The sequence below is a fragment of the Anser anser genome (genome assembly GCF_964211835.1).
Source record: "Anser anser genome assembly, chromosome: 4".
NCBI lineage: Eukaryota > Metazoa > Chordata > Aves > Anseriformes > Anatidae > Anser > Anser anser.
This window is the reverse complement of record NC_139724.1, coordinates 48793631-48816699: the sequence shown is the minus strand read 5'-3', so window position 1 is coordinate 48816699 and position 23069 is coordinate 48793631. Positions and strand designations below refer to the sequence as shown.

At 40.0% G+C, this 23069-nt stretch overlaps 1 protein-coding gene across 8 annotated transcripts in view; it reads right to left on the bottom strand.

The window, feature by feature from the left end:
- Window positions 1–182: 182 nt before the first annotated feature.
- The window catches only part of ANKRD17 (ankyrin repeat domain 17), an 87007-nt gene continuing 64120 nt past the window's right edge, over window positions 183–23069 (bottom strand). For 7 of the 8 annotated variants that reach the window (XM_083836111.1, XM_083836110.1, XM_083836114.1 and 4 more), the window contains 18 exons: window positions 22151–22262; window positions 21823–21968; window positions 20207–20349; window positions 19310–19523; window positions 18015–18190; window positions 17031–17193; window positions 16353–16448; window positions 15104–15220; window positions 14126–14297; window positions 12857–13304; window positions 11722–11877; window positions 11359–11508; window positions 9224–10872; window positions 7169–7366; window positions 5919–6167; window positions 4097–4272; window positions 3597–3761; window positions 183–1270 (listed from right to left, as the gene is read on the bottom strand). In XM_083836111.1, coding sequence (XP_083692237.1) covers window positions 1211–1270; window positions 3597–3761; window positions 4097–4272; window positions 5919–6167; window positions 7169–7366; window positions 9224–10872; window positions 11359–11508; window positions 11722–11877; window positions 12857–13304; window positions 14126–14297; window positions 15104–15220; window positions 16353–16448; window positions 17031–17193; window positions 18015–18190; window positions 19310–19523; window positions 20207–20349; window positions 21823–21968; window positions 22151–22262 — 4590 coding nt within the window. In that variant the 3' untranslated portion in view covers window positions 183–1210. The remainder of the gene's footprint in view (window positions 1271–3596; window positions 3762–4096; window positions 4273–5918; window positions 6168–7168; window positions 7367–9223; window positions 10873–11358; window positions 11509–11721; window positions 11878–12856; window positions 13305–14125; window positions 14298–15103; window positions 15221–16352; window positions 16449–17030; window positions 17194–18014; window positions 18191–19309; window positions 19524–20206; window positions 20350–21822; window positions 21969–22150; window positions 22263–23069) is intronic. The other variant, XM_083836112.1, reaches the window with a different exon arrangement.

The following is a 23069-nucleotide window of genomic DNA, read 5'->3' as shown; positions in this document are numbered from 1 at the left end:
ATCACTGCTGACTGAGCCTTTCCTCACAGGACCCCTGAGTTTCTTCCCAACACTGGTGTTTGCTCCACAACTAAGCAAGGAAGGTGACAGCTACTGAAGATGATGGTAAGGAATTTTTCATTTGGACTTCCCAAGACAAACCATCTCTGGTCAGCAAACGAGTTGAGAACATGACATGATCCACTAAAACAAAGCCATTTATTCTGAAATAAACCTTCATTTGGAGCCAGTTTTCATCAGTGAAATTCTACTGTAACTGCAAGTTAATATTCTTGTTCTTGAAACAACACATACCAAGTATGTATCTTTTGAAATTACTTTTGCAAGCAAAGGAAGGAACTGGATGAACAGAAGCTTTGGGAGCACTCTCAGAACAAAAGAGGCCTAGCTGCATCAACCCAACTGTAAGAATAACTTTTCAATAGACGCTGCAGCATGATACATTTGCCTCCTTTGCTGGGCAAGTAAGGGAGTTGGTGTGGAGACAGCTCTTAATGTGCCAAACGTCTGTTTTCTCAAGCACTTTCGGCTGAAAAGCCTTCCATGCAAGGAAAATGGTAACTCTTAAAATCTGGTTACAACTGACGTATATGTCCTGAAAAAAAAATCTAACACACATTTGGAAGAAACCCTCTGATAATGCCCAGTTTTTATACTGTACTTAAATTACACAAGTAGAAAAGTTATGCTTATTAATAGTTTAATGTATGAAGGAAACATCCAGATTTCTGAATATGAAGGTACATATCTCACATTAATTTAAGTCTACATAAAGTAGAGCCTCTATACTGACATATTGAAATTTACTTTCTGCTTAGCCATTTGTTATGTAAACAATTGTACATTTATTTGCCATTCTAAAACTTCAGGATCAAGTTTACATAATTTTGCTAAATTTCTGTGTTTGCTCAGAAGCAGTTTACAGTACTAAAACCAACCAGCCAAAGAACAGCTTCAACAGAAAGTTATGTCAAAAAAAAAAAAACAGGAAAGGAAAGAATAAAGGCTAACTAAGTTGAAACGTATGATGGTGGGGAATGGGCGGTCACAATGTTCACAGAAAAAGGTCAGTTAGTAAGTTCTTCTGCAAAAAGCCTACACACTTCAGTCAAGCACATCAGTAGAATGATCTGGGAGCACATAAACTGTTTCTGCCATTTGTGTTTTCCTCTGTAAAAAAGGAATCTCAAGGCTAGCACGTTGATCCCACTCAGCCAAGTTGGTTCATATGCACACTGTTCATGTGAGGTGTCCAAGTTCCAGTCCACACCTGAAAAAGAAAAAGAGCTTAACTTAATACTATGTAGGAAATATTTCAGCTCAAAGTATTTCAGAAATCAAAGCCACATTGCAGTGCTTACAATTTCCACTGCACTGGGGTGAATTCTAACATTGGACAATGTAGCAATCAACCATCAAAAAGCTACCCTGATTTACTTTCATCACTTGTTATCCTGCTGCAGTTCAGGTCAGAGAAGGCTTTTGGAGAGGGAAAGAGGTTTTTCATCTGTCTGCCTGTACTCATTTCACCTTGGTCACAAGTTCCATCTTGCTCCTCCTTTCTACACGGTGCAAAATATATTTTCACCCAGCCCAAATGCTTTCCTCCACAGCAAAACCAAACAAATCAATGATATTTATGTCCACTGGTTCCTCCATTACAGCGACACTGGTGCGATATATATTTTACAGTGTTTGACAGGAAAAATGTATCCCTTTAGACCAATGGAAGTAAAGTATGCCCTCAAAGCATGCCAGGTCCACTGTCAAGGAGAACTAACACAACTCTGTGCATGTGCAAGATTATTTGTGACCACAACTCCTGAAGACTTCTGGCTTTCAGAACAATAGGCTTTATTTCCTCTTTACCTCAGAATGTTCAGAGGATTAAGAACTTGACTTTGACACCTTAAATTTTCTCCCAGCGCATACCAACCAACGCAACTCTGGGAAAACTCAAGTGTAACAAAGTACAGCCACCTTTGGGGAGCAAAGGGGTTTGTTATTGTTTTTGTCCAACTAAATCAGAAGCTGCCAGATAATGGGCATGAACAACTTCAGAGCAATACAGAAACTGCCTAAACAGACCACCTGCAACAACAGATATCAGCACCCCTGTGGTCTGCCAGAGCTGAAAGTGGTTTTGAGTAATTCAATTGAGTAATACAATTTGAGTAGTTCCCAAGCAAATAATGTCCAGAAATATTTTTGTTTAATAACAGTACAACAGAGCTCAGTGTATAATTAAGAATAAACATGGGGTTTCAACATAAGAACTGATGATGATCTGTTATAAGTGACTGGCTGAGTACATCAAGGAGGTTTGGGTCAACATCATCCCAGTACCTAAATTACATGTAATCAACATACTTATAACCAATGCAAAATCAAAGCAATGGCCTGATGAGCTACTTCCTCCCTTTCTGTACTAACTCCCAGCCCAGTGAAGACATCATACCTTTTAAAACCTAGCAACAATACTTTAGACCAGTCCTGGTCTCATCTGGGACAGTTTTCTTCCTAGTAGCAGGTATGGTGCCGTATTTTGGATTTAAGATGAAAATGATGTTGATAGCACACTCATGTTTTAGTTGTTGCTGAGCAGTGCTTATGCTGATTCAAGGCCTTTCTGGCTTCTCATGCTGCACTGCCAGAGAGGAGGCTGGAGTGCACAAGAAGCTGGGAGGGGACACAGCCAGGGAAACTGACTCAAACAGGCCATAAGGATATCCCATACCACATGTCATGCTCAGCAATAAAACTGGGGGGAGTTAGCTGGGGGGGTACCTTCCTCAGGAACCGTCTGGTTGTGAACCATCACGTTGTGCATTGCTTCTTTTGGGTATTTTTTCCCTCCTTGTTTTCCTTTCTTATTAATCTGACTTTAACCCAACCCATGAGTGTTATTTTTTTGTCTACAATCCTCTCCGCCATCCCACTGACGGGAAGTGAGCAAACAGCTGTGTGGTGCTCAGCTGTCTGCTGGGTTAAACCATAACAAGACCTAATGCTGTTTTCCCTTTTTGAGATAGGAAAAGCTTATATAACAGCAAATGAAGAGCTTTTCTCATAAAAGCAAACTGTGTTTTTCTAAGTGTAGAACTGCACAGACAGAAATCATGATCATTTGAGTAAAACACACAGTTTAGGAATATCTTTTGTGTAAGGACTTGTCTGCAACACCATCAAGAAAACTCATTTGCAGTAATTAACCAGGTGTCTACTCTGATTGAATAAGCAATTTCTCCATATTCAGCTGGAATCAAACATCCTATTTCTCAAGCACAAATACATTCACAGAATTAACTATACTCCTTTAAACTGCATTAACTTATTGATGTTGATTTTTAACTTGGGTGTCAACTTGAGCTTATTTTTGGAGGGACAACTGACATTTACAAGCTGTCTGTACACGCATACAGCACTCAGTGCTGGGGGGAGGTTAGAAAGAAGAAGAGCAAAGAAATTTAAAGGAATGAGCAACAAGAAAAAACACTAGGTGATTTTCATACTTTCTACCTTTCTACTTTTCTGTTTTAATACTTTCTTTTCCTTAATCTAAAAGAAAATGGTGAACACAAGATAAAAAATATTACCGTCTGAGGCCCATTATTTTCTGTGGAATTTGAAACCATCTTTATCAGTGAGTTCCAAGATGGGTCAGCAGCATGAGGCCCATTAAATATCGGGCCTCCAGTACCATCTGCGATGGGGGCTACTGGAGGAATCATTGCATTCCCATACACAGAGAAAGGCATACCCTTAAGGGGGAGGGAAAAAGCAAGAGTCAGTATGTATTCAGAAACACTATACCCATTAAACACAGACAGTAACAAAAGGGGATTAACGTTAAAGAAATGGTCTTAAAGCAGTAATAAAAAGCCTGAATTAAAGAAAAACCTTTCTCGGCATATATTTATTACATCATGGACATTGTTGACAGATCTCAGCTTCTGCAATACTGTCAGGCCAGTTTGTGTTTTAGCTCATGCCTGCTCAACTGCACAGTGAGCAGCACCTCACGTTGTTCATTGCCAGACACACGGAGGTAGAAACCAAGCAGTACTGCACATATAAAGTACAAGAGGATCATTACCCCAACTTTTGGGAAGTCCATGTATCCTGCAGGAACGGGCTGATGGAATGTACCGGAAGGCGTTACGATTCCCGTGCTCTCTCTCTCCATGGCTTGGTGTGAAAACACGCCTGGATCAGACATAGGCCTGTGGATCATGTGGCTCCCCATTCCGCTGTGACACCAATCCACTTTATCTAACAGAACGCACAGCAACAACATTAGCCTTGACACCCGCTAATCATCAGCATCAATGTTTGCACACCACGACATTTCTATACCACAAAGTGGTATTTGCTCAGTTTACAGTTCCTGTGCATCCACCTATATTAGAACTTGGTTGCATGTGGGATGAATAGCATCTGAAATGGTACCTTGGTTGCTGCTGCGGAATAACTCTCTGCAAAGTCATTGCAAGGAGTTTTGAACAGTTCCATACAGCAAAGGTGTCACCTCTGCAATTTTCCTTCAATTGAGAGGGAGACCTGGCATTTGTGCTAACTCTTCCTCCTCATAAAAACTCAATTCCTTGCACCCTTTATACTGAGAAAGGGGTATGCATGCTATGAAGGCTATTTGCACCACTCTGCTCTGTTATCATTCTTTCATGCTTTTTATCATTAACTCACAGATAGGAAAGTACTTTCAACAAAGCAAAAAATGTCTAGTGGACTTGTATACTTATATTCTAATTGCATGACTTCATCACAGGCAACTTAGTACTGTTACTACAAATTGCAAACAACAGGCAAACCATTTTTTTCAAAATAAAATAAGGAAGTTTGATTGGGGGTGAATGTAGAAACTCTTCTGAGGCCATCTTAATTCTCAGCAAGAGAAAAGTCAATTCCATTCTAAACTAAATATCAAATGCTGAAGTAACTGTACAAAGCAGAAACAAAGCAGCAATACAAAACCAAAGCTGTGATACATGAAGGTAAACTTTTATACCTAGAGAATGCATAGAAACATGTTTAATTTATGGAGTCTTCATGATGACTAGCCAATCACTACACAGATGAAGAAAACAGAAGTTAAAAAAAGGTTTTGGATACACCCTATTTTGCATTAGGGAAAAAAACACGAGAAGAATGTGCACTGTCAGCCTATTAAAACCTTAAGAGATGCTTGGGCTGCTCAGTGAAGCAGTGGAACAGGTTGTTCAGAGAGGCTGAGCAGTTTTCATCCTCAGAGGTTTTCAGGATCAGATTGGATGAAGGCCTCAGCAACCCAGTCTGACCTCACAGCCAATCCAGTTTTGTGCAAGAGGTTGAGATGACCTCTACAGGTTCCAATCCAACATGATCTCGTGACTCTCTCCCCCTCATCCCAAATGAGGAAAAAGATCCAACAATTTAAAAAAAACAGGCCTCATGTAATTTGCATCCAAGAGCTATTTGTTAAGAAAAACTGCCAGTAATGTAAATTATTAATCAATTGTGAAATACTGAGTTCCATGAGACTATAGCTCAGAGCCTTATTTTAGTAAAAGACAAATGGTGTGACTGGAGTTAAAAATGAGAAGGCCTTCATTTCCTCCTCTTCCTAAATGAATTGATCCTCCATCAGCTCATCCCTGTACAGGATGGTTTTACTTCCCTTGTTATTTCTTGCTTTGAGTAAAAAGCCTTCACAGCCAGGATGTTTCAAAACAAGGCTTTCTGTGACCTTGATAAAACAAGACAAATGGATAGCGTGTCAAAGACCTTGCTCCACCTGCCTTAGAAAAAGCACATCTCTAAGAATCTTACTTCATCGTCACCTTTCAGTTCCAAAGGAGAATTAGGAAAAGACAATACTGCAGCAAGCTGCAAGCACATGGATGTCTATTAACACAACGTACCTTGATTGCCACCTATACCTTCAAAGGACCAGATTCCACTATGTCCCACTGGAGCAGCTAAGTTGCTCCCGATAACAGATGGAGTAGAAGTTCCAGTTTGTCTAATACGTGCAGACCGCTCAGTCCCAATTGGAACAGGAACTTTTCTGTCCTGAGAAACATTACTGGGCTTTTCCGATCCCAAGGACACTGCTGAGGGGGTGGGAGATGGTGCTCTTACTCCAGAAGACACTGACTGAGCAGGAGATTCTACAGAAAAACAACAAGTACATTTAGGAACAGCAGCCAGAACCCCCCCACACATTACTATAAGCCTGTCATTTAATGTCAAGCTATACACCAAAAATGAAAATGACTAGTTTGTTAGTGCCCTATTCATACAGCAGACATTTCAACATAATTTTAACAGTTGTACTTGCAAATCAGAGACATTCAACATTTATTTCTTACATAAAATGAGTACCACGCCCTGTCAGCTAGTGGACATGCACTGCAACAGACAGTTTAAAATCTTAACTAAGCATTACTGTGTATCAGCAATAGAGGATTTGAGCATAGCTGAAATAAACTAAAATGGTGGTGGTTGGGGTTTTTTTGGTTGTTTTTTTAATCGTGAGTTGTTCTGTGGGGTTTGTTTTCTTTTCATAATCGCCAGTAAAACTGATTAACTTATTCCCTGAAGAAACTGGCTTTTAACAGTTAATTTTTTTCTTTCCAGAAAACTCTGCTGCATAGCCAGAACTGCAGGAGCCAGTAATGGAGGAAGGTACCAGAACTTGCCCTAAGCGTCTTCCCCTGAAATACATTACACAGTTCTGCTTTAAAAAAAAAAAAACTAATACCAACTCATCACCTGTAGAACTGGCTTCCGTAAAAATATCATTACGTGATTTACACTGCTCACACTTACAATAACACCCTCAAACCAAAATCCTTGACTCTTTTTTGCAAGGTGACTGAAAGAGTGCCATATATAGTAGTAGTCCAGTGCTAATTGCAACAAGAATAAGGAACTCCAAAAGCATGACAAAACCATAGCTACTAAAATTTTCTGATAGAAGTTTTGATTTCTAGCTGCCTTTTAAAAAAATCTCAATCTGTGGCTGCCTAAAGGTTTAGAAAACATCAAAAACCCTGAAGTTAAAAATAACCAGAGCCAGAAAAGCCTACCTAAAATAGGCAGTACTAGGCTGTTTTTTTCCTATTAATACAATAGCTTCTCAACTAGTTTCTTGCTGACTAGAACTCACCATTTGATGCTGATGAACATGGAGGCAATAAACTAAGTGGGGAAAAATGTTGTCTGTTAAAATTAGCAGCTGCAGGTGCTCCGCCAAGAGGTGTCCCAGGTGCATATATTTGACCTCCCGAAATGTTTGAGGCAAAGTTACCCAGGTGTGTAGAAGAAGGTGTTACAGGAGCATAGGGTGAATCCATACTGACAATACCTATGAGAGAAATTGGCAGAAGTGACTCCCATTATTGCCAGATCTCTATGAAAAAGGTCTCCCATGTCAGGGAAAAAACTAAGAAAGAAGGAAAACTTGTACCCAAACAGTTAAGATTTTCTGTTATTATTTTGCCAAGTAATTGGGAGTCTTAAGCTTCGTGCTCCACAAGTCTCAATAGTACCCATCAGTTGTGTTGTACATAAATCACCCATGACTCATGTTACCATGCAGATACCTCGAATGAAAATCAGTTAACGAACAGAATGCGTGTTCTGATTTAAATGGACATCAGAAAGATAACTGTTTCATTATCTTGTAATTTAAATTTTTGTAGGTTCAATCAAGTGTGATTTTGTACAAGGGAAAACTGAGGTAATACTAAAAATTTGACAACTTTTTCCCATACACATTTCATTTTACTGGAAAATAATTTCTATATATACACCTTGACCAACACTGAAATGATCGTTTTTCCAATCCAGAGATACATTTTCCTTCGCTTAATAAAAAGGCATCTCATTAAGACCAAGTGGCACCAGTTCTACAAGAGCAACTCACCTTAGCTGAGGTGTCCAAACTACAAGCAATACTATCCTCTTAATAGTCTCAATGAAGAAATGTAAAAATGAACAAGAGTTTTATGACCCAGTGAACAAAAAAGCTTTATGTCCAACTGCTGTGACAGTTGGATCATTTTCCTACTCAAAGCTATTTTTAAAAGTTTAATATTTGCAGTCATAGTTGGAAAAAATTATTTCACCACAAACAGGCAGAAGAATAGAATAGCACAGCAGCTGCCTCCTCTGCACCATCCCTTATGAAAATCCAACCTTTTCCATCAAGTTCTTCAGGTTCTCTCCTATGAACTGATGTGACACTCCCTGACTCTACAGACATTTCCAACCTCACCTATTGCTCCTACAGGCTTCCAAACTGTTGAGATCGTGGTATTACCATGGTCAGAGCACTGATTTTACTCAGAAACCTGATGGGCATACTCAAGTGATATATAGCATATGCACGTGCAAAAGCCCAAACAAATAAAAAAAAGATATTAAGTTGCCCAAAATGCATGGGTAGTTCCTCAAGAGCTCCTCAACACCATGATATTTACAGAGCATGAAAAACTAGCTGTTAAATTTCTCAGTTGAGAAGTGAAACTACACTACCATCTCAAAGATCCTACTAAAACAAGCACAGATGGTATGAACTGTGTGTGTACTTTCTGGGAGCTTCAGAACAAATTCTGTGACAACTCCTTGGCTTCTATTTGTGCAGAAGGCTAAAAATCTTGCTACAGAAGTCAGCAAGTCCATGAAATTATTACTTTTTAAAATTGAATTTAGTATTTAAGAGAATATACCTTCTCTCTAAGCCCACATTAAAACAGGGATTTATTTATTTATTTTTTAAATCAGCCTGACACTTTGAAGAGGGCATAAGTGTTTCTGTAGTCTAAGAACAAGCAACAAGTTATCACAAACCAGAATAGTTATTAGCTGGCGGCACAGAAAGAAGGTGGAAACAACAGCCAAGTGTTTTATTATCTCAGCTATTGCAGAAGAGTAGAGTGGAATGGAAAAGAATACAGCTTGACTTTTATCAAGCTCATCAGCTCCTAAATAGTTATGGGATTTGACAGGTGGCACTTAAAAGGAAGATGAACTCAGCTATGCCTACAGAAACAAGAACAATAAACTGTATTAGAGCATGCTTTCATTGCAGGGCAGACAGTGATTTACCACAAATGACCACAGAAGCCGAGGCAGAAAGTATTAAGTCTTCAAAATGAAAACACGCAGCAGTTATTAGAAGAATACATTATGAAGATACGAACACAAAACACAGACTTACCTGAGGGACTTGGAGCTGGCCTCTGTAATGGTGGCCTAAAACCTGGGGCTTTGGAAGTATCAGACTGATGTAAAGGATCTGAATTTGGCAAAAATGAAGACTTTCCTGACAGCATTGACTCTGGCGTTGTCTGAGATGAAACGACAGAACCACCCCAGAAGGCATGAGCAGACGTAGGACTGTTTTCGAACAACGTACTAAAGGGCCCAAATGGTAAAGTAGCACTGAAATTGTTACCCATGGACTTGTTTGCTGGATGGGCTGAATTTTGAGAAGCACTTTGTGTACTTAAGGTAGAAGGAAGCTGCACTGAAGAAGGAACGCTGTGGGGCCTTTTAATGTGATTAACATTGAGGACTGCGACAGAAGAATTTTGCACAGGAGCTGGATTCTTATGGACACTACCAGTTCCATGGACAGGCGGTCTGATGGCAGGGGTTTCCATCTTAGCTGCAGGCTGAGAAGACCCCATTGATGTCTGAGACATGGGATAGGACATCGGGGCATTTGTTGGACCTGCCACAGGAGCAGATGAGCTCGTTGCCACTAAATTGGGAGGCACAACCATTCGAGGATCTGGTGCAGGAACCTGAGGTTGCTGAAGAGGGGGTCTTGCCTCTTGCAGAGGAGTTCCTGGAGGCTGTTGATGAACAGGGTGCACAGAAGTACTCCCAGAACCTGTACTGGGCTGCCTACTGCTGGTCGAGCTGCTTGCTTCTACTGCTGGCGGACTACCCACTTCCTGATCAGATGAAGGTGCACCTTTATTCGGAGAGGTCGCTGCACAGTCTGAAGGACTGCTTCTAGAAACACCTGCCGGCTGTGCAGGAGGAGAAGGAGATGACGGGGAAGATGCAGGGTAGTGTTCTTTGGCAGTAGGAATTGGATATGTGGCATTCGTAGCCGCTGTGCTGGTGTTACTTGCTGTGGTTGTCACTGTGGTTGTTGTGGCATTTGACGTCTTCACAACTGTGACAAAAAGCTGCCTTCTGACTGAAGGTGAACTTGGACTGCCGTTTGCAGAAGAACCAGGCACAGTAGAAGCCACTGAACTTGTTGTAGCTGTTGGACTAGTTGTCAAAGAACTTGCCGAATTCACCTGAGAACCGCTGCTGTTCTGGCTGTTATGGCGAGGCACCATGTGAGGTTTAGGTGAGTTGGTAGCTCTTGCGGGGCTCAATGGCCTAACGGGAAACGGCCCCCACGTGGACTGAGCTGGTGGGAAAGTACCTCCAAAGTGGGTCATGGGCAACCGAGGTGGACGGATTTGCTGGAAAGTCTGAGCAGCGAGTAAAGCATGTGCAAACTGCGGAGGAGGATATGCTAATGGAAGAGAGACTTGGAAACCAGGCCTCACGTTATTCACTGGATTCTTAATGGTTTTGTGATTGGATGCTGAAGAAATTGCAGGCACGGTGAGTGCAGAGGCAGTCTGAGATGTTGATGAAGCAGCTACGGTGGTCACTTTGATCCCCACGAGAGAACTGTTAGCAGCTGTAGTGGTGGCAGGTGTTGATGACCCTATTTTGGAGTTCGCAGCAGAACTTTTCAAGCGGTTCTTTGGAATAAGTTCATCGATTTCTTTATCTGGGTCCTTAATCAGAGCATTAATCAACTGCGTGGCCTGTCTCGTCGATTCCGTGCCACCCCTATAGAACAAGAGGAGGGGAAAACGAAAGTGCATCTAAAACATTTACACACATTAAAGTGCTTCAAGCACAGTATCCAGCCTGTCTCCTGTCATACTAACAGACAGAAAAAAAACCTCTCAGGAGTGAGGTTGGCATTTTCTTGCTACTGACCGTTATTTAAGAAGCTCAAGTTGAGTACTCTAACCAAAAACAAAGCCTGCCTCGTCAGAAAGTTTACTTGTCTAAGTATGCCTACATATTTAGACATGCCCAAACAAGTACATTTCCACCTTCTCCACCTTGTCTTCAAAGTTTTCTTTTGTACAAAGGCAACCCGTGGGTTCATCTCTGTTTCCCTCCACACCATTTGTCTCCACTAGCCTAAAGCAGCATCTGTTTTTTCCAAGGGACAATCAAGTCAAACCTTTCAATTTTTCTATACAGAAGCATGTTCTGCCAAGAGAAAATCCTCACAGGAACAAACAGATGGAGTGGCCTGCTTACCTTATTGTTATTATTCTATCTCCAGTTTTGTCCTTCTGTTTGTCGATATCTATGTGTGCTCCTGTGCACTCACGTATAGCATTGATGTTGCATCCTCCTCTGCCAATGACTCTGGATATGACAGTTGATGGAACAGAAACCTTCTTGGATCTATACAAAAAGAAATGACATTAGCTAGGAAACGCTTCAATAGCATGAAGAAAAGGGCAGATCAGCCACAAGAACATTATGAAGATTAAACCTACATAGCAAAAACTTGTTCTAGGAAGAACTGCATTCACTAACCCCAGAGAGGTGTACACTAATTAAAATGACCTGAAAAGGGACATATGTGAGGTTAAGTTAGGGGAAGGTTTTGCTTACCTTCTTACAACCTCCTTCCACCCTTCTTCCCTTTTCTGACCACGTTTAGGGCTAGCGATGGTTAGCTTTCCATTTGGAGAAGAAAGGGGAGAAGGACCAGATTTCGTGCAAGTAGACAAGGAATTACTCGTCACTTCGCTGATAACTTCAGACAACCTTTAAAAGAAAAGAAATTCTCTCAGTATGCAGGGTCACAAAGAAAACAACAAGAACGACTTCCTTTTGGCTCAATCTCCAGCCCACCAAAACTTCTCTTTCAGCACAAGGAACACAAAAATTAGAGTGCACAACCCAGGTTAATAACAACACTGGGTTAAAAGTAGGTTACCATCACCGCCCGTCCCCTAGAAAGAACTCAAGGGTTTACCTTCCTTTTCTAAAGCATGTGTGGTGTCAGCACCCACTACAAAATTGCAACATTGCTTATGCAGACTTAAATGATAGTTGTATCCCAGGAACTGGAATTTCCAAGGAATAAATTCCTACTGCTCAACCTTTCACCAAAACACCACAGGTCACGAAATACCAAGTTATCTCAGTGTTAAGACCTTGGGTTCTTAAAGTACCATACAGTGGCTGAAATGATACACTGCATTTTAGAACAAGTACTGCTCACCAGCAGTTAAACTTGAGTATATCCAAATGGGTTTGGGTTCTAGAGCTAGCACAGAGGTCTCTGCATAACTCTATTACACTGATATAGTACAGCTCTTCAAAAGGCAGGAAAGTACTTCTAGACTGTCTCCAGCTCAAACCTTTATATTAAAGCCAGAGCAGCCTTAGGCAAGCCTGGAAGAGGAAGACAGCAAAAAAAGCAAAGCAGCTACCACATAGCACAAAAAGCATTGTATTAAGAGGAGGTGGCTTCAACTGAGATGCTTACATCTCCCAGTAACCTAACAGTTCTCTTAGTTTCATATCCACGATCATGACTCCCCCTTCAGAGCCTACTACTCAGTTCATAGTCAAACTGCAAAAGTTATTACACTCCTCACGCACAACAGCAAAGACACAGGGCCTTGTTCACTTCCTAACAAATAATTTAAATATGCCATGTCCACAGAACTAAGCGCGCAACTTGCAAATGTCAGGCAACAACCACTTTAAATAGGCATACATTGTCACAGCAACTTACTTGATAGATGATTTGCCAGTAACTGCTTTCCTCTCGTCCTTTGGGCAAGTGACAAGGACCGATGGTTGCTTTTTGTTGCTCTGTGTGTTAGTACCGGCTGTGGAAGAATGATTGTCACTTTTGTGGCTGCTGTTGCTATTGCTGCTTTCATCGCTACAGCTGGAAATCCTCATGTTGTCACTATCACCACTTTCACTAGTACTGCTGCTCTTAGATTCACCATTCACTTTTTCTGGTTGGCCATAGGAAATTGGGAGCTGGTCATCAAATATGATCTGAACATTATCAGGGGCTACTTTGTTTTTCCTGTTTTTCCTTTTGGAGCTTGTTGTGGTGATGGTATTATTCCTTTTCCCATGAGAACCTGCTAAAGTCGTCCAAGTTGCAGATATACCTATGGTGGTTGTAGTGGTAGCACTAGGAGGTTCCATTGGGACCTCTGGATCATCTGATGGAAGAATAAAAAACCATCACTAATTCAGCTGGCTTGAGGAAGCCTGTGTGGTTGTGTGTCCCAAATCACACTTGTCATGTCAAATGACTCATTAGCAACCTTAAAAGAAACAAGCAGAACCACTAACTAAGCAAACATTTGTAAAACTAGCATACATGTCATACAATGGAGCCTCTCCCCTGATTACGGTAACTCATCTAGTATTTCTTTCTGATCTTGGAACAAACGTGAAACTAAAATCAGACGTGGAAGACAGCAACAGAAGCAATTACAGTACAAACAAACATGAAACCACAGAAACAAAGTTGTCAAGTACTCCTTTTTCTTTTAGCCTACCAGAGTCATGGAACTATCAGTGAAGACCATTTCTCAGCACAACATATGAGATGAAGCTCAGGACAGAAAAGAGCCAGTATTTGAATGGATTAAAAAAATGGCACACATTTGGAATTTTAATGTTGCTTGTTTTTTTCACTTGATCCAAATTATCATTCAGTTTGTGAGCTAAAGAGTTATTTGGCCAAGTTTCAAGTATCGGGACCTGGAAGAAGAAACATGCTCAAGTCTTCCCTGTGGTAAACTTAACCAGTAACTCTCACTGAAGCTTCTGTCAGCAGTCTCTAGCCACACCAAGACACTGGAGAAGTCATCACGCTCATCTATGGGTTTCACAGAAAACGTAACCAGAATGTAAGCAAAAGCAAAGCTCAGCAGGTCATAAAGACTGTATTCAAGTTTTGACAAGAAAAGCCACTGGAATACTGGAAATAGAATCAGACGCATGTTTCACAAACAAGGCAAATGGTTTACATCACCTTCAGCTTTTAGCTTCTCTTTCTCCTGAGCAGCTTGAAGTTCAAAATTCTCTTTGTTTTTTGCTTCTATTTCTTCTAGCTTTCTTCTTTGTTCTTCTTTTTTCTTCCTCCTTTTCTCCTTTCTTTTCTCTCTTTTGGCAGCCAGAGCCAATCTCCTGCTTTCTTCCCGCAGCTACAAGTCAAGCACATTGAACAGTATTACAGGATGGACCATGCATTTCAAGAAATGTAGATGCCTTTTGTTTCCTAAGAAGCTGAACTTGTGTTTTAGGCTAACACATTTAAGAAGCCAAAGCTCAATTCCGTGATCTATATATATTTCTACACATTTACATCTTCCAAACAGATTGTTCACTCATGTTAACAGAAGGTTAGTGTAGAAATACAGAACACTACACAAAATAAGCAAGTTATCTAAAATGATTTTTCGGGATTCTTTACGCAACCTTGTGCATCTCAGCAGTACAGTCCAAGCACATATGTCCCTTTCAAATATTAGAACATGAAATGTCTTCTGCTAGCTTGGGTACAAAATGTGCACTCATTTGACACTACACTTCTACTTAGATTTTTCCATAACATTTTTACTACAGTACGATGGCTTCCAAGAACATGATTAGTGTATTTTACTGTATTAAAAGACAAAACAGGCTTTAGACCTAAAATCCATACCAATGTGACTGGAAAATGCTCACCTCCAATGCACCTGGCAAAAATACTCTACTTAAAAATCATTTTTTGGTACAATACTACAGAGGAAATTGCTTTATCAGTCTCTTGATCCAATGAATCAGAGTCAGGAGTAAAGTACGAAGACAACCTTAATAACTGTATGTTCATCTCTAGACATTCCAACTACAATGATTACACATACTCCTATAATTCAATACAGACTTTCACAGATCTTAGGATCTTGAAGGAAGGTGAAACTGGAATTTTAATCAAATAAATATTCACAACTCCAAACTCTTGACTTGCCTTTTCCAAGTCCAGCTCTTCTAAAAGAATGCTTGCATTTTTGTTGGCTTCAGCAGCCTGTCTATCTTTGGCTTGAACAATTGATTCCATACACAGGTGGCACTTCTTCAGCATCTCCTAAAATGATAAAGTCCATGAACCTTCTAATTGAAGAAATAAAATGGCATGTGTTTGAATATACATTCTCAAGCTTACACTAGTGATTTACTGACTGCTTCATTACTTGCGCATGAGATTTTTAAGGGAGAAAAGTTTTGCATTATGCCACTGCAGTACTATCACAAACATCCACGTTAATACTAAGTTAACCTCTCATAGGTAAATAAGCTGCAAAATATTCATTTATTGATTTTTTGAATGAGTAGTGACATAGCACCATCACAGAGATGGAATTTATTTTCCTTCCTTTCCAGAATAAGACCATAATGCCAACTGCAAATTGTTAAAAAGGCTGACAAAGTAGCCTTCCCTGTCCCCCCCAACACTTGGGAAATATTTCTGTATTATAGTACTACTCACTAACGTATATTAGTTGGATGGTAGTAAATAGGCTTAAATGCATAGGGTAGCCAGCATCATGCAAGTGACCATTGGTCACTGCTACTGGCAATAAAACACGTATCTATTTAAACATTTGCCCTTCTTCAGCCTCAACATGCTCATAACAAATTGAACCCCATAAAGAAATATTATGGCCACATTTCTCCACCAGTTGCTCTCCTTATTTCTATTTCTTATTTACAAAATACTTCTTTGCCCTGGTCACGTAGGCTGAAGGGCCACCTAATAAGCTGTTTAAAAAAAAAAAAGCTTTACTGTGAAGTATGGTTTCAATTTTCCTTCTTGCACAAGCTTGAATGTAAGTGTGAAGCTTCATACTTAAGCTCACTCTCTTGGCAGAAGTTAATTACCTCTACCTCACTGCAAAACCATCATAAATTCAATAGAAACATACTCAACAGGAGGAATTCAGAGCAGTCTGAGGAAAGGACAGGGAGAACACTTGAAAATAAGCATGCACATTAAACAACACTGCCCTTACTACTCCATTCACATCACAAAGGTTTACTAAGTTACAGTGGCTGCGTGCTCCCATTTTTTCCATGCATTTTCCCCTGAACACTTTTCAAAGGGACTTATCATTTGGCTGAAATTCGGTGCGCCAAGCTAAAGAGTACTCAAAATATCTACTCTAAAGCTGAGTAACAGTACTGTTCCTTCTGAAATATTTTCTTTCTTACAATCTTACCTTATCGGTAATAGTTGCTATGTACCTCATACATTCCGAATCTGATGGAAACTGGTTTACTTCTTTTACTAGGTAGCGCACCACTTTTACATGACCCTAAAAAAAAGAAATACACAAGTAATTAAAGAATCTGTTCTCAAGTTGGTCTTGGTACAACTGTACTTTCATACACTTCTATATTTTATTTTTGGTAGTTTTCAAATGCCTGGCTCTGGCAACGTAAAGCTATAAATTGGAAATGACTGTAGGAATCTACTACAGCACTTGAACTACACTCATGTGCAAAGAATCATCTCAAGTTAAGTTGGACTAAATCAAAGTTAGTCTGTAAAGTGCTCATTCTCTCTTGCGTAAGAATCCAATCCAATTTTTATAAGTTATTTTTCTAGTTCTACGTCATATCACACCTCTTCACACAAATACATTGCCACCCATTTTCTCCTCTCTGACCCATGAGAACCAGACTGTACGATGCCCATCAAGCAAACTTCTACTAGAATTTAACACAGACACTATACAGGTGAGATATATACTTGTTTTTGAACATTCAACGCTAAATATTAAAACTACTTCACATTTTTGAAAACACAGCTTGTCAGTTGTGTTCTGTTTATTCCCACTATGTACAAATGATCAAGACAGTATTAATCAAGACCAAAGCTTAACTTCTCATTCTACCTTTCGAAAGGCTGCCATAAGAGGAGTTATTTTCCTGTTATCAGCAGCATCCACATCTGCTCCAGCTTGAACTAGCAGTTGGACAACATCTAGATGCCCTCCATTTGCTGCCAGCCACAGTGGAGTATTCCCCTTCTTGTTACGCACGTCTATGTGAGCTCCTCTACAAAAACAAATATGTTCAATCAAAACAGTGAATCAGATTGTAGTTACTTACATCAACCGGACTTGCAAAAAATTCATGCAACACCTAAGAACATTAGGCTAATTTGATAACCACTTGAACAGAAAACATGCATCCACAGTGCTTCAGCTTCTGAAATTATATTTTTAGTTTCTCTGATGCTGTTAAGAACCCACAGTTGGCCTAAAAATCATTTTAATACTCTGAATCTTACTGTTTGTCAGCTGTCAAAAGATTTGACAATTACCTCATTAACTCCCACCCATTAGTACACTCTATTCCTCAATAACTTACTGAGAACAACTTGTGAGGTTGCAAGTGCAAGCAAAGAGCTGGTGCCGCTACTTGGAAAGTGTCGTAACCAAAAGTTGCTCAAGCAACAATTACTCTGAATATGCTTTGTGATCAATCTATCTCAAAAAAAATAATAATGTGCACATATTTTGCTTTTTACTGGTTTTACACTGCTATCTAAAATGGAGGTATCAGGTGTACATGTATCATAAAGGTGAACTTCACAAGAAACTGTTTATTTCCAACATTTACAAGTCAGGGAGACAGAATAAGCTTAGTCCGTCTGCTCAGGCAAACAAGAACACTAAACAGAACTTTCCTTGATCACTCTTGTTAAATAAAATTATGTAGTTACTAATGGTCAACAGACAGAACCTTTCCTATTCCTTACTACAGCGTAGATTGGAACATAGAGGTTAGAGAAGAGCACATTCAGGATCATCTTTAAGCAGCACACTTTCAAATACAGAATCACAGAATTCTAGGGGTTGGAAAGGACACAGTACCTGCTAATAAGAAGCTCACAGAATTTGTAGTGCCCTTTGTCTGCTGCAATGGTTAAAGCTGTATCTCTTGAGGAAGGTACTGGAGGAGCATTTACATCTGCACCTTTGTCCAGCAGAACTCTGCCCACTTCTGCATATCCACCAGAAGCTGCTTCCATTAATGGTGTGAGACCAGTCTATGACAAGCAAGCAGAAAAAACAAGCTATGAGTTTGAAGGAAGTGGGGGGTAGGTTCACTTAAGAGCTAGGACTAATTTCTACTTCCAGAAGCATATTTCAAGTTCTGCTATAGAGCCTCTAATTGTTACCTGGCCAATTTTGTAATAGCTTAGTGTTTTGTAGGAGCAATCCTCTTCAGCTGCACCGAGAAGAGCTTTCACCAAGCAGCACTTGGGAGGAAAGACACAGTGCACAGTGCCCTTCCGCTGCTGCAGTGTTGACAGACACTCAAAACCCACTGCTGTCACATTATCTCAGAACCAACACAACCAACCTTATACAGCTAAGGATCAGCAAAGTACCACACGTGACGTTGTACACATGATGCAAACCCCATTTTCTACCTTCATTAAGAGATCCTATGTAGCAACATCCAGAAAATGCCTGGCCAGGTCAAGGGCACATTAACTTTAGCAAGGAGGATACCTACCATCAGCAAGCACTGAACAGCTCCCTCTGAGCTTCTCCTTGGCAATAACTACAAACAGGGGAAAAGGAGAACAGGATGCCACATCTATGGCAAGTCTGTGTGGGTTTTTTCTTTTCTTCCTCTCCTTTTAATTTAGTTTTCAGTATTCTAGTAATTTTTCTACCAAACAGTCTTCCCTGCAGTTTCAAGAGCTGGGATCAACGGACAGACTCACAGAAACACAAATTTCCATTTCAATTCTGTTACCGCTGTGGATAGAAGCAGCTAGACAGATTAGACCATGAGCATAACCACCTAGATCAAGAATCTTGACTTTTTGAATTAAATTCTTATGTTTTTTTCAGGTTAATGGATTACTTGTCTTAGGCTTGTAAGCACCTGAAGATGAAATAAGACTTCAGAAGAACTGCTTCTCTTTCAATGAGCTGTATATGCATAGAAATAGTAGGTCTTCAAATACAGCCATTATTGTGACATTGTCTTTTTGTCAGTGTCAGAAATACTGAATTGAGCTATGGCTGATGTGGACTTGGCCAGTTCTGTTCACTTCCAAGGGGCATGCATAAAAGACAAGGGAGTCATCAGATGACCACAGTGACGTCAAGACTTTCAAGCATATCTTTCTGAAGGTGTATTTGCTTCTTACCTTAGCTCTATGTTCCACATTAGCTTTTCTATCAAGTAGCAGGCTAACCACTTCAGTTCTCCCTTGGAAACAAGCTAGAGTCAGTGCCGTATTTCTATTGGTCTCTATCTGGGCATTTATATCAGAGCCCATGTCCAGTAATAACTTCACAGCAGCAGTGTGCCCATTCATGGCTGCCAACATTAAGGGAGAAATGCCCAATTTGCTACCAGTTCTGAAAGGGGAGAAAAAAAGCTTTAATCAATCACATATCTGAAATGACTTGAACAGAAAGAGTGAAAACAGAGTACTTAACCAAGAGTGAAAGTCTACTAAGCAACTACTACTGAAATAACAAAAGGTTCTTGATAGCAGCTTTGGACAAATACTTCCATTTAAAAGGTAACAGGTATGTTGCATTTTAATTGCTCTAAATTCCAAGGTCTCTCTTATCAGGAGCTTAACTTTTGCTTTAACGTTTTGACTTGTACAGTGCATGGCTGAGCTACTTTCTCCCATTCAATGGATGCAAGAAGCATTACATACATGCAAACATACATAGACAATCTTTCCTTAAACTGGGCATCAGGAACAAAAACCTTCTCTTATTTAACCCAGAAGTAATTTCAAACTGGGAAGTCAAACCAGATCAAGAAGAAATATTTCTATCTTGAATCAAGGACAACTGATATAATATGATATAGGACAGAAGTTATCAAAATACAGAGGGAGATGGAAGTTAAGCAAGCATTAGAAAAATCACAATCAAAACCCTTCCTTTCTACCTGAAGCCTAATACAGGTAAGATAATACATTGCTTGCTTTCATGTAATAAACAATAATTTGTTCTACTTAATTATCAAGAAAACCTTTTGGAACGTGTAAAGACCATGAAGAAACAGTGAAAAGGAAACTTGCCTGGAATTGATTTCTGCCCCAGCATTTAGCAGAATCTTGATAATGTTCACATAGCCACCAGAAGCAGCAAGGCTTAAAGGTGTGTAATCCGAAACATTTCTGTGCTCTTTGTTTGCCCCTCGAGCTAGCAGCAACTCCACCACCTGCAGTGTTTTGAAAAATAACATCTTGTTTTCTCTCAAACTTGCAAATCTGACAAATCTATCCAGGGCTTTTCAAAACCTAAATATACTGTTGACATCTCCCAGAGAGGAAGCAATTTTCACAGAATCATCTAGGTTGGAAGAGACCTCCAAGATCACCTAGTCCAACCTCTGACCTAACACCAACAAGCCATCCACTAAACCATATCACTAAGCTCTACATCTAAATGTCTCTTAAAGACCTCCAGGGATGGTGACTCCACCACTTCCCTGGGCAGCCTATTCCAATGCCTAACAACCCTTTCAGTAAAGAAGTTCTTCCTAATATCCAACCTAAACCTCCCCTGGCACAGCTTTTGCCCATTCCCCCTCGTGCTGTCACCAGGCACGTGGGAGAATAGACCAACCCCCACCTCACTACAGCCCCCTTTAAGGTAACTGTAGAGAGCAATAAGGTCGCCCCTGAGCCTCCTCTTCTCCAGGCTGAACAATCCCAGCTCCCTCAGCCGCTCCTCGTAAGACTTGTTCTCTAGACCCCTCACCAGCCAGTAAAAATGAACACTGAGGTGAAAACCCTCTGTGTTATCCCCAATCCAATAATGTATCACTTGTTCCACTTTCATCTTGCAAGCATAAAACGTGTTTTGATTGGTCCCACAGAGCTGAAGCCAAAAGTTTTTTCATTACAAAATTGACTTGAAATCAGATATCTGACATCATCTGAATGGCAATAAAAAGCCTGAAGAGCTAGCAACTTTTAGTAACATTTTGTCTAAGGAAGTAATCATCTAGCAAAACCACAGTATTCTGCACCAGGTTCTATAGCTTCCCTTGGGGCCTTTGCAACCCAAATAGAAGCATTAACAGAAACAAACGCTTGAAATTTGTGAAAAAAAAAAAAAAAAAAAAAAAACAAACGTTATTTGTTTCTGATCATTTGTGTTCTGATTTTCTTCTGCAGTCACAGAACACAGTATTTCTGATAATATTAGAAAGACTTCCCTTACATTTACTTCTGATCAATCATTTGAAAAATGGTTTGGTATTGTTATTATTTTTAACTGTAGAGATCTACAGTACTCTGATATCCTATGTCCTGTGCAGAATCAACACATTCCTTTGGCTCCTATATGGAGCCCATTCATGCCTAGCTCCAGCTTCTCAACAGGAACATTTATCCCATTTACTTTCCTATTCACATCTAATTAAGCTAGTAAAAACCCTATAACTAGCCCCTGGTTATAAGGTCTGTTGCAGAGCTCTGGTCCAGCCTATTAAAACAGAAAAAGAAATTTATCACACGTTGCAATACACAACTTGAAAAATGTTAAGCTCTTTGCATCTTTTTTAAAAAACACCATCCTGAAACAGCATGGCGAATTAAGTTACTACAGATATGCTGGAAAATACTTGGGTATACTGGCACAAAACATCATCTACAACCTGCTTTTGAAGACTTAAGTTTTACGTCACCTCTTGTCTCCCTCCTGAACAAGCCAAAGACAAGGGAGTGTCCTTGGTTCTCTCCGACTGGGCTTCAATATCAGCTCCATTATCAAGTAAAATTTCAACAACACCCACATGGCCTGCTGTGGCAGCCAAAATAAGTGGAGTAAATCCTAGAATGAAAAAGTATGTTTGAAGAACATGCATTTGTAACTTCAGGTTAAGTGACATACGTTAAACCACCAAGAAAGCAAGCCTAAAAGCTTCACATAAACACTACATTTATTGTCTATTTATTTACTGTGGTACACTGGAAGACTAGAATTGGTCTGTACTGCCATAGCAAAATACCTACCTTTCTTGTCCCTGTGTTCAATATTGGCTCCTCTCTCTAGCAGTGTTTGTACTAGTTCCTCATGGCCACCGGCACAAGCAAGTGTCAATGCGGTGTCATGATTACTCTCAGTCTAGAAGAAACAGACATCGTATACAAGATAAATAATTCCTTTTAAGGTACAAACTCTGTTATAAGGCCTAATTAGCCAAAGTACGACTGTATCTACAACAAAAACTTTTTGTAAGCTTAAGACCCATCTACTGATCAAGTACCTCAGTTTACTTTTGTGTTCAATTTCATAACAGGATTCCACTACTCAAGACAACTCTGTTGGTAGATTTAAGAATACCTGACAAGAACTGAGATTGCTCAAAACCAGATTTCATCAGTGAGAGTATAGTTTTAGTTTTGCCTAACTCTACTATGACCCAGGATAGTTCAAAACCAAGCCCAGTACTGATATGCATTGTTGTCTACCAAGGAGGCACATCAGGTTACGGCAGGAGAAGCAATCTCCTGCAGAAACCAAGCCCATTGCCATGAGTGGCTGAACTAGCTAGAACTGGTTTCCCAGAGACTTCTCTCGCTAAACCACAATAATCTCTTGTTGCAATCCACAACAATCCACCCTCCCTCTTATTCACCCTGCCTGTATCTCAGCCGTAACATCTTAACCATGTTACGTACAGTCTAGAACCATATAAATACACATGCAAGGTAGCATGCGCTTTTTTTGATGGCCAGCTAGCTGCAATTCAATATAAAGAAGCAGCTTTTAAAGTTATCTTCAATAAATATGTCTTCTCTATAAGTAGGAAGGAGAACTCTTATTTCCTCTTGCTAAAACAAGTACAAAAATGATTGTTTCTTTCAATACTTTCATGCTTCTGTCAAGTTTAGTGGTCACTGGCCACCAACTTGAAGCGCAACTGGGAAA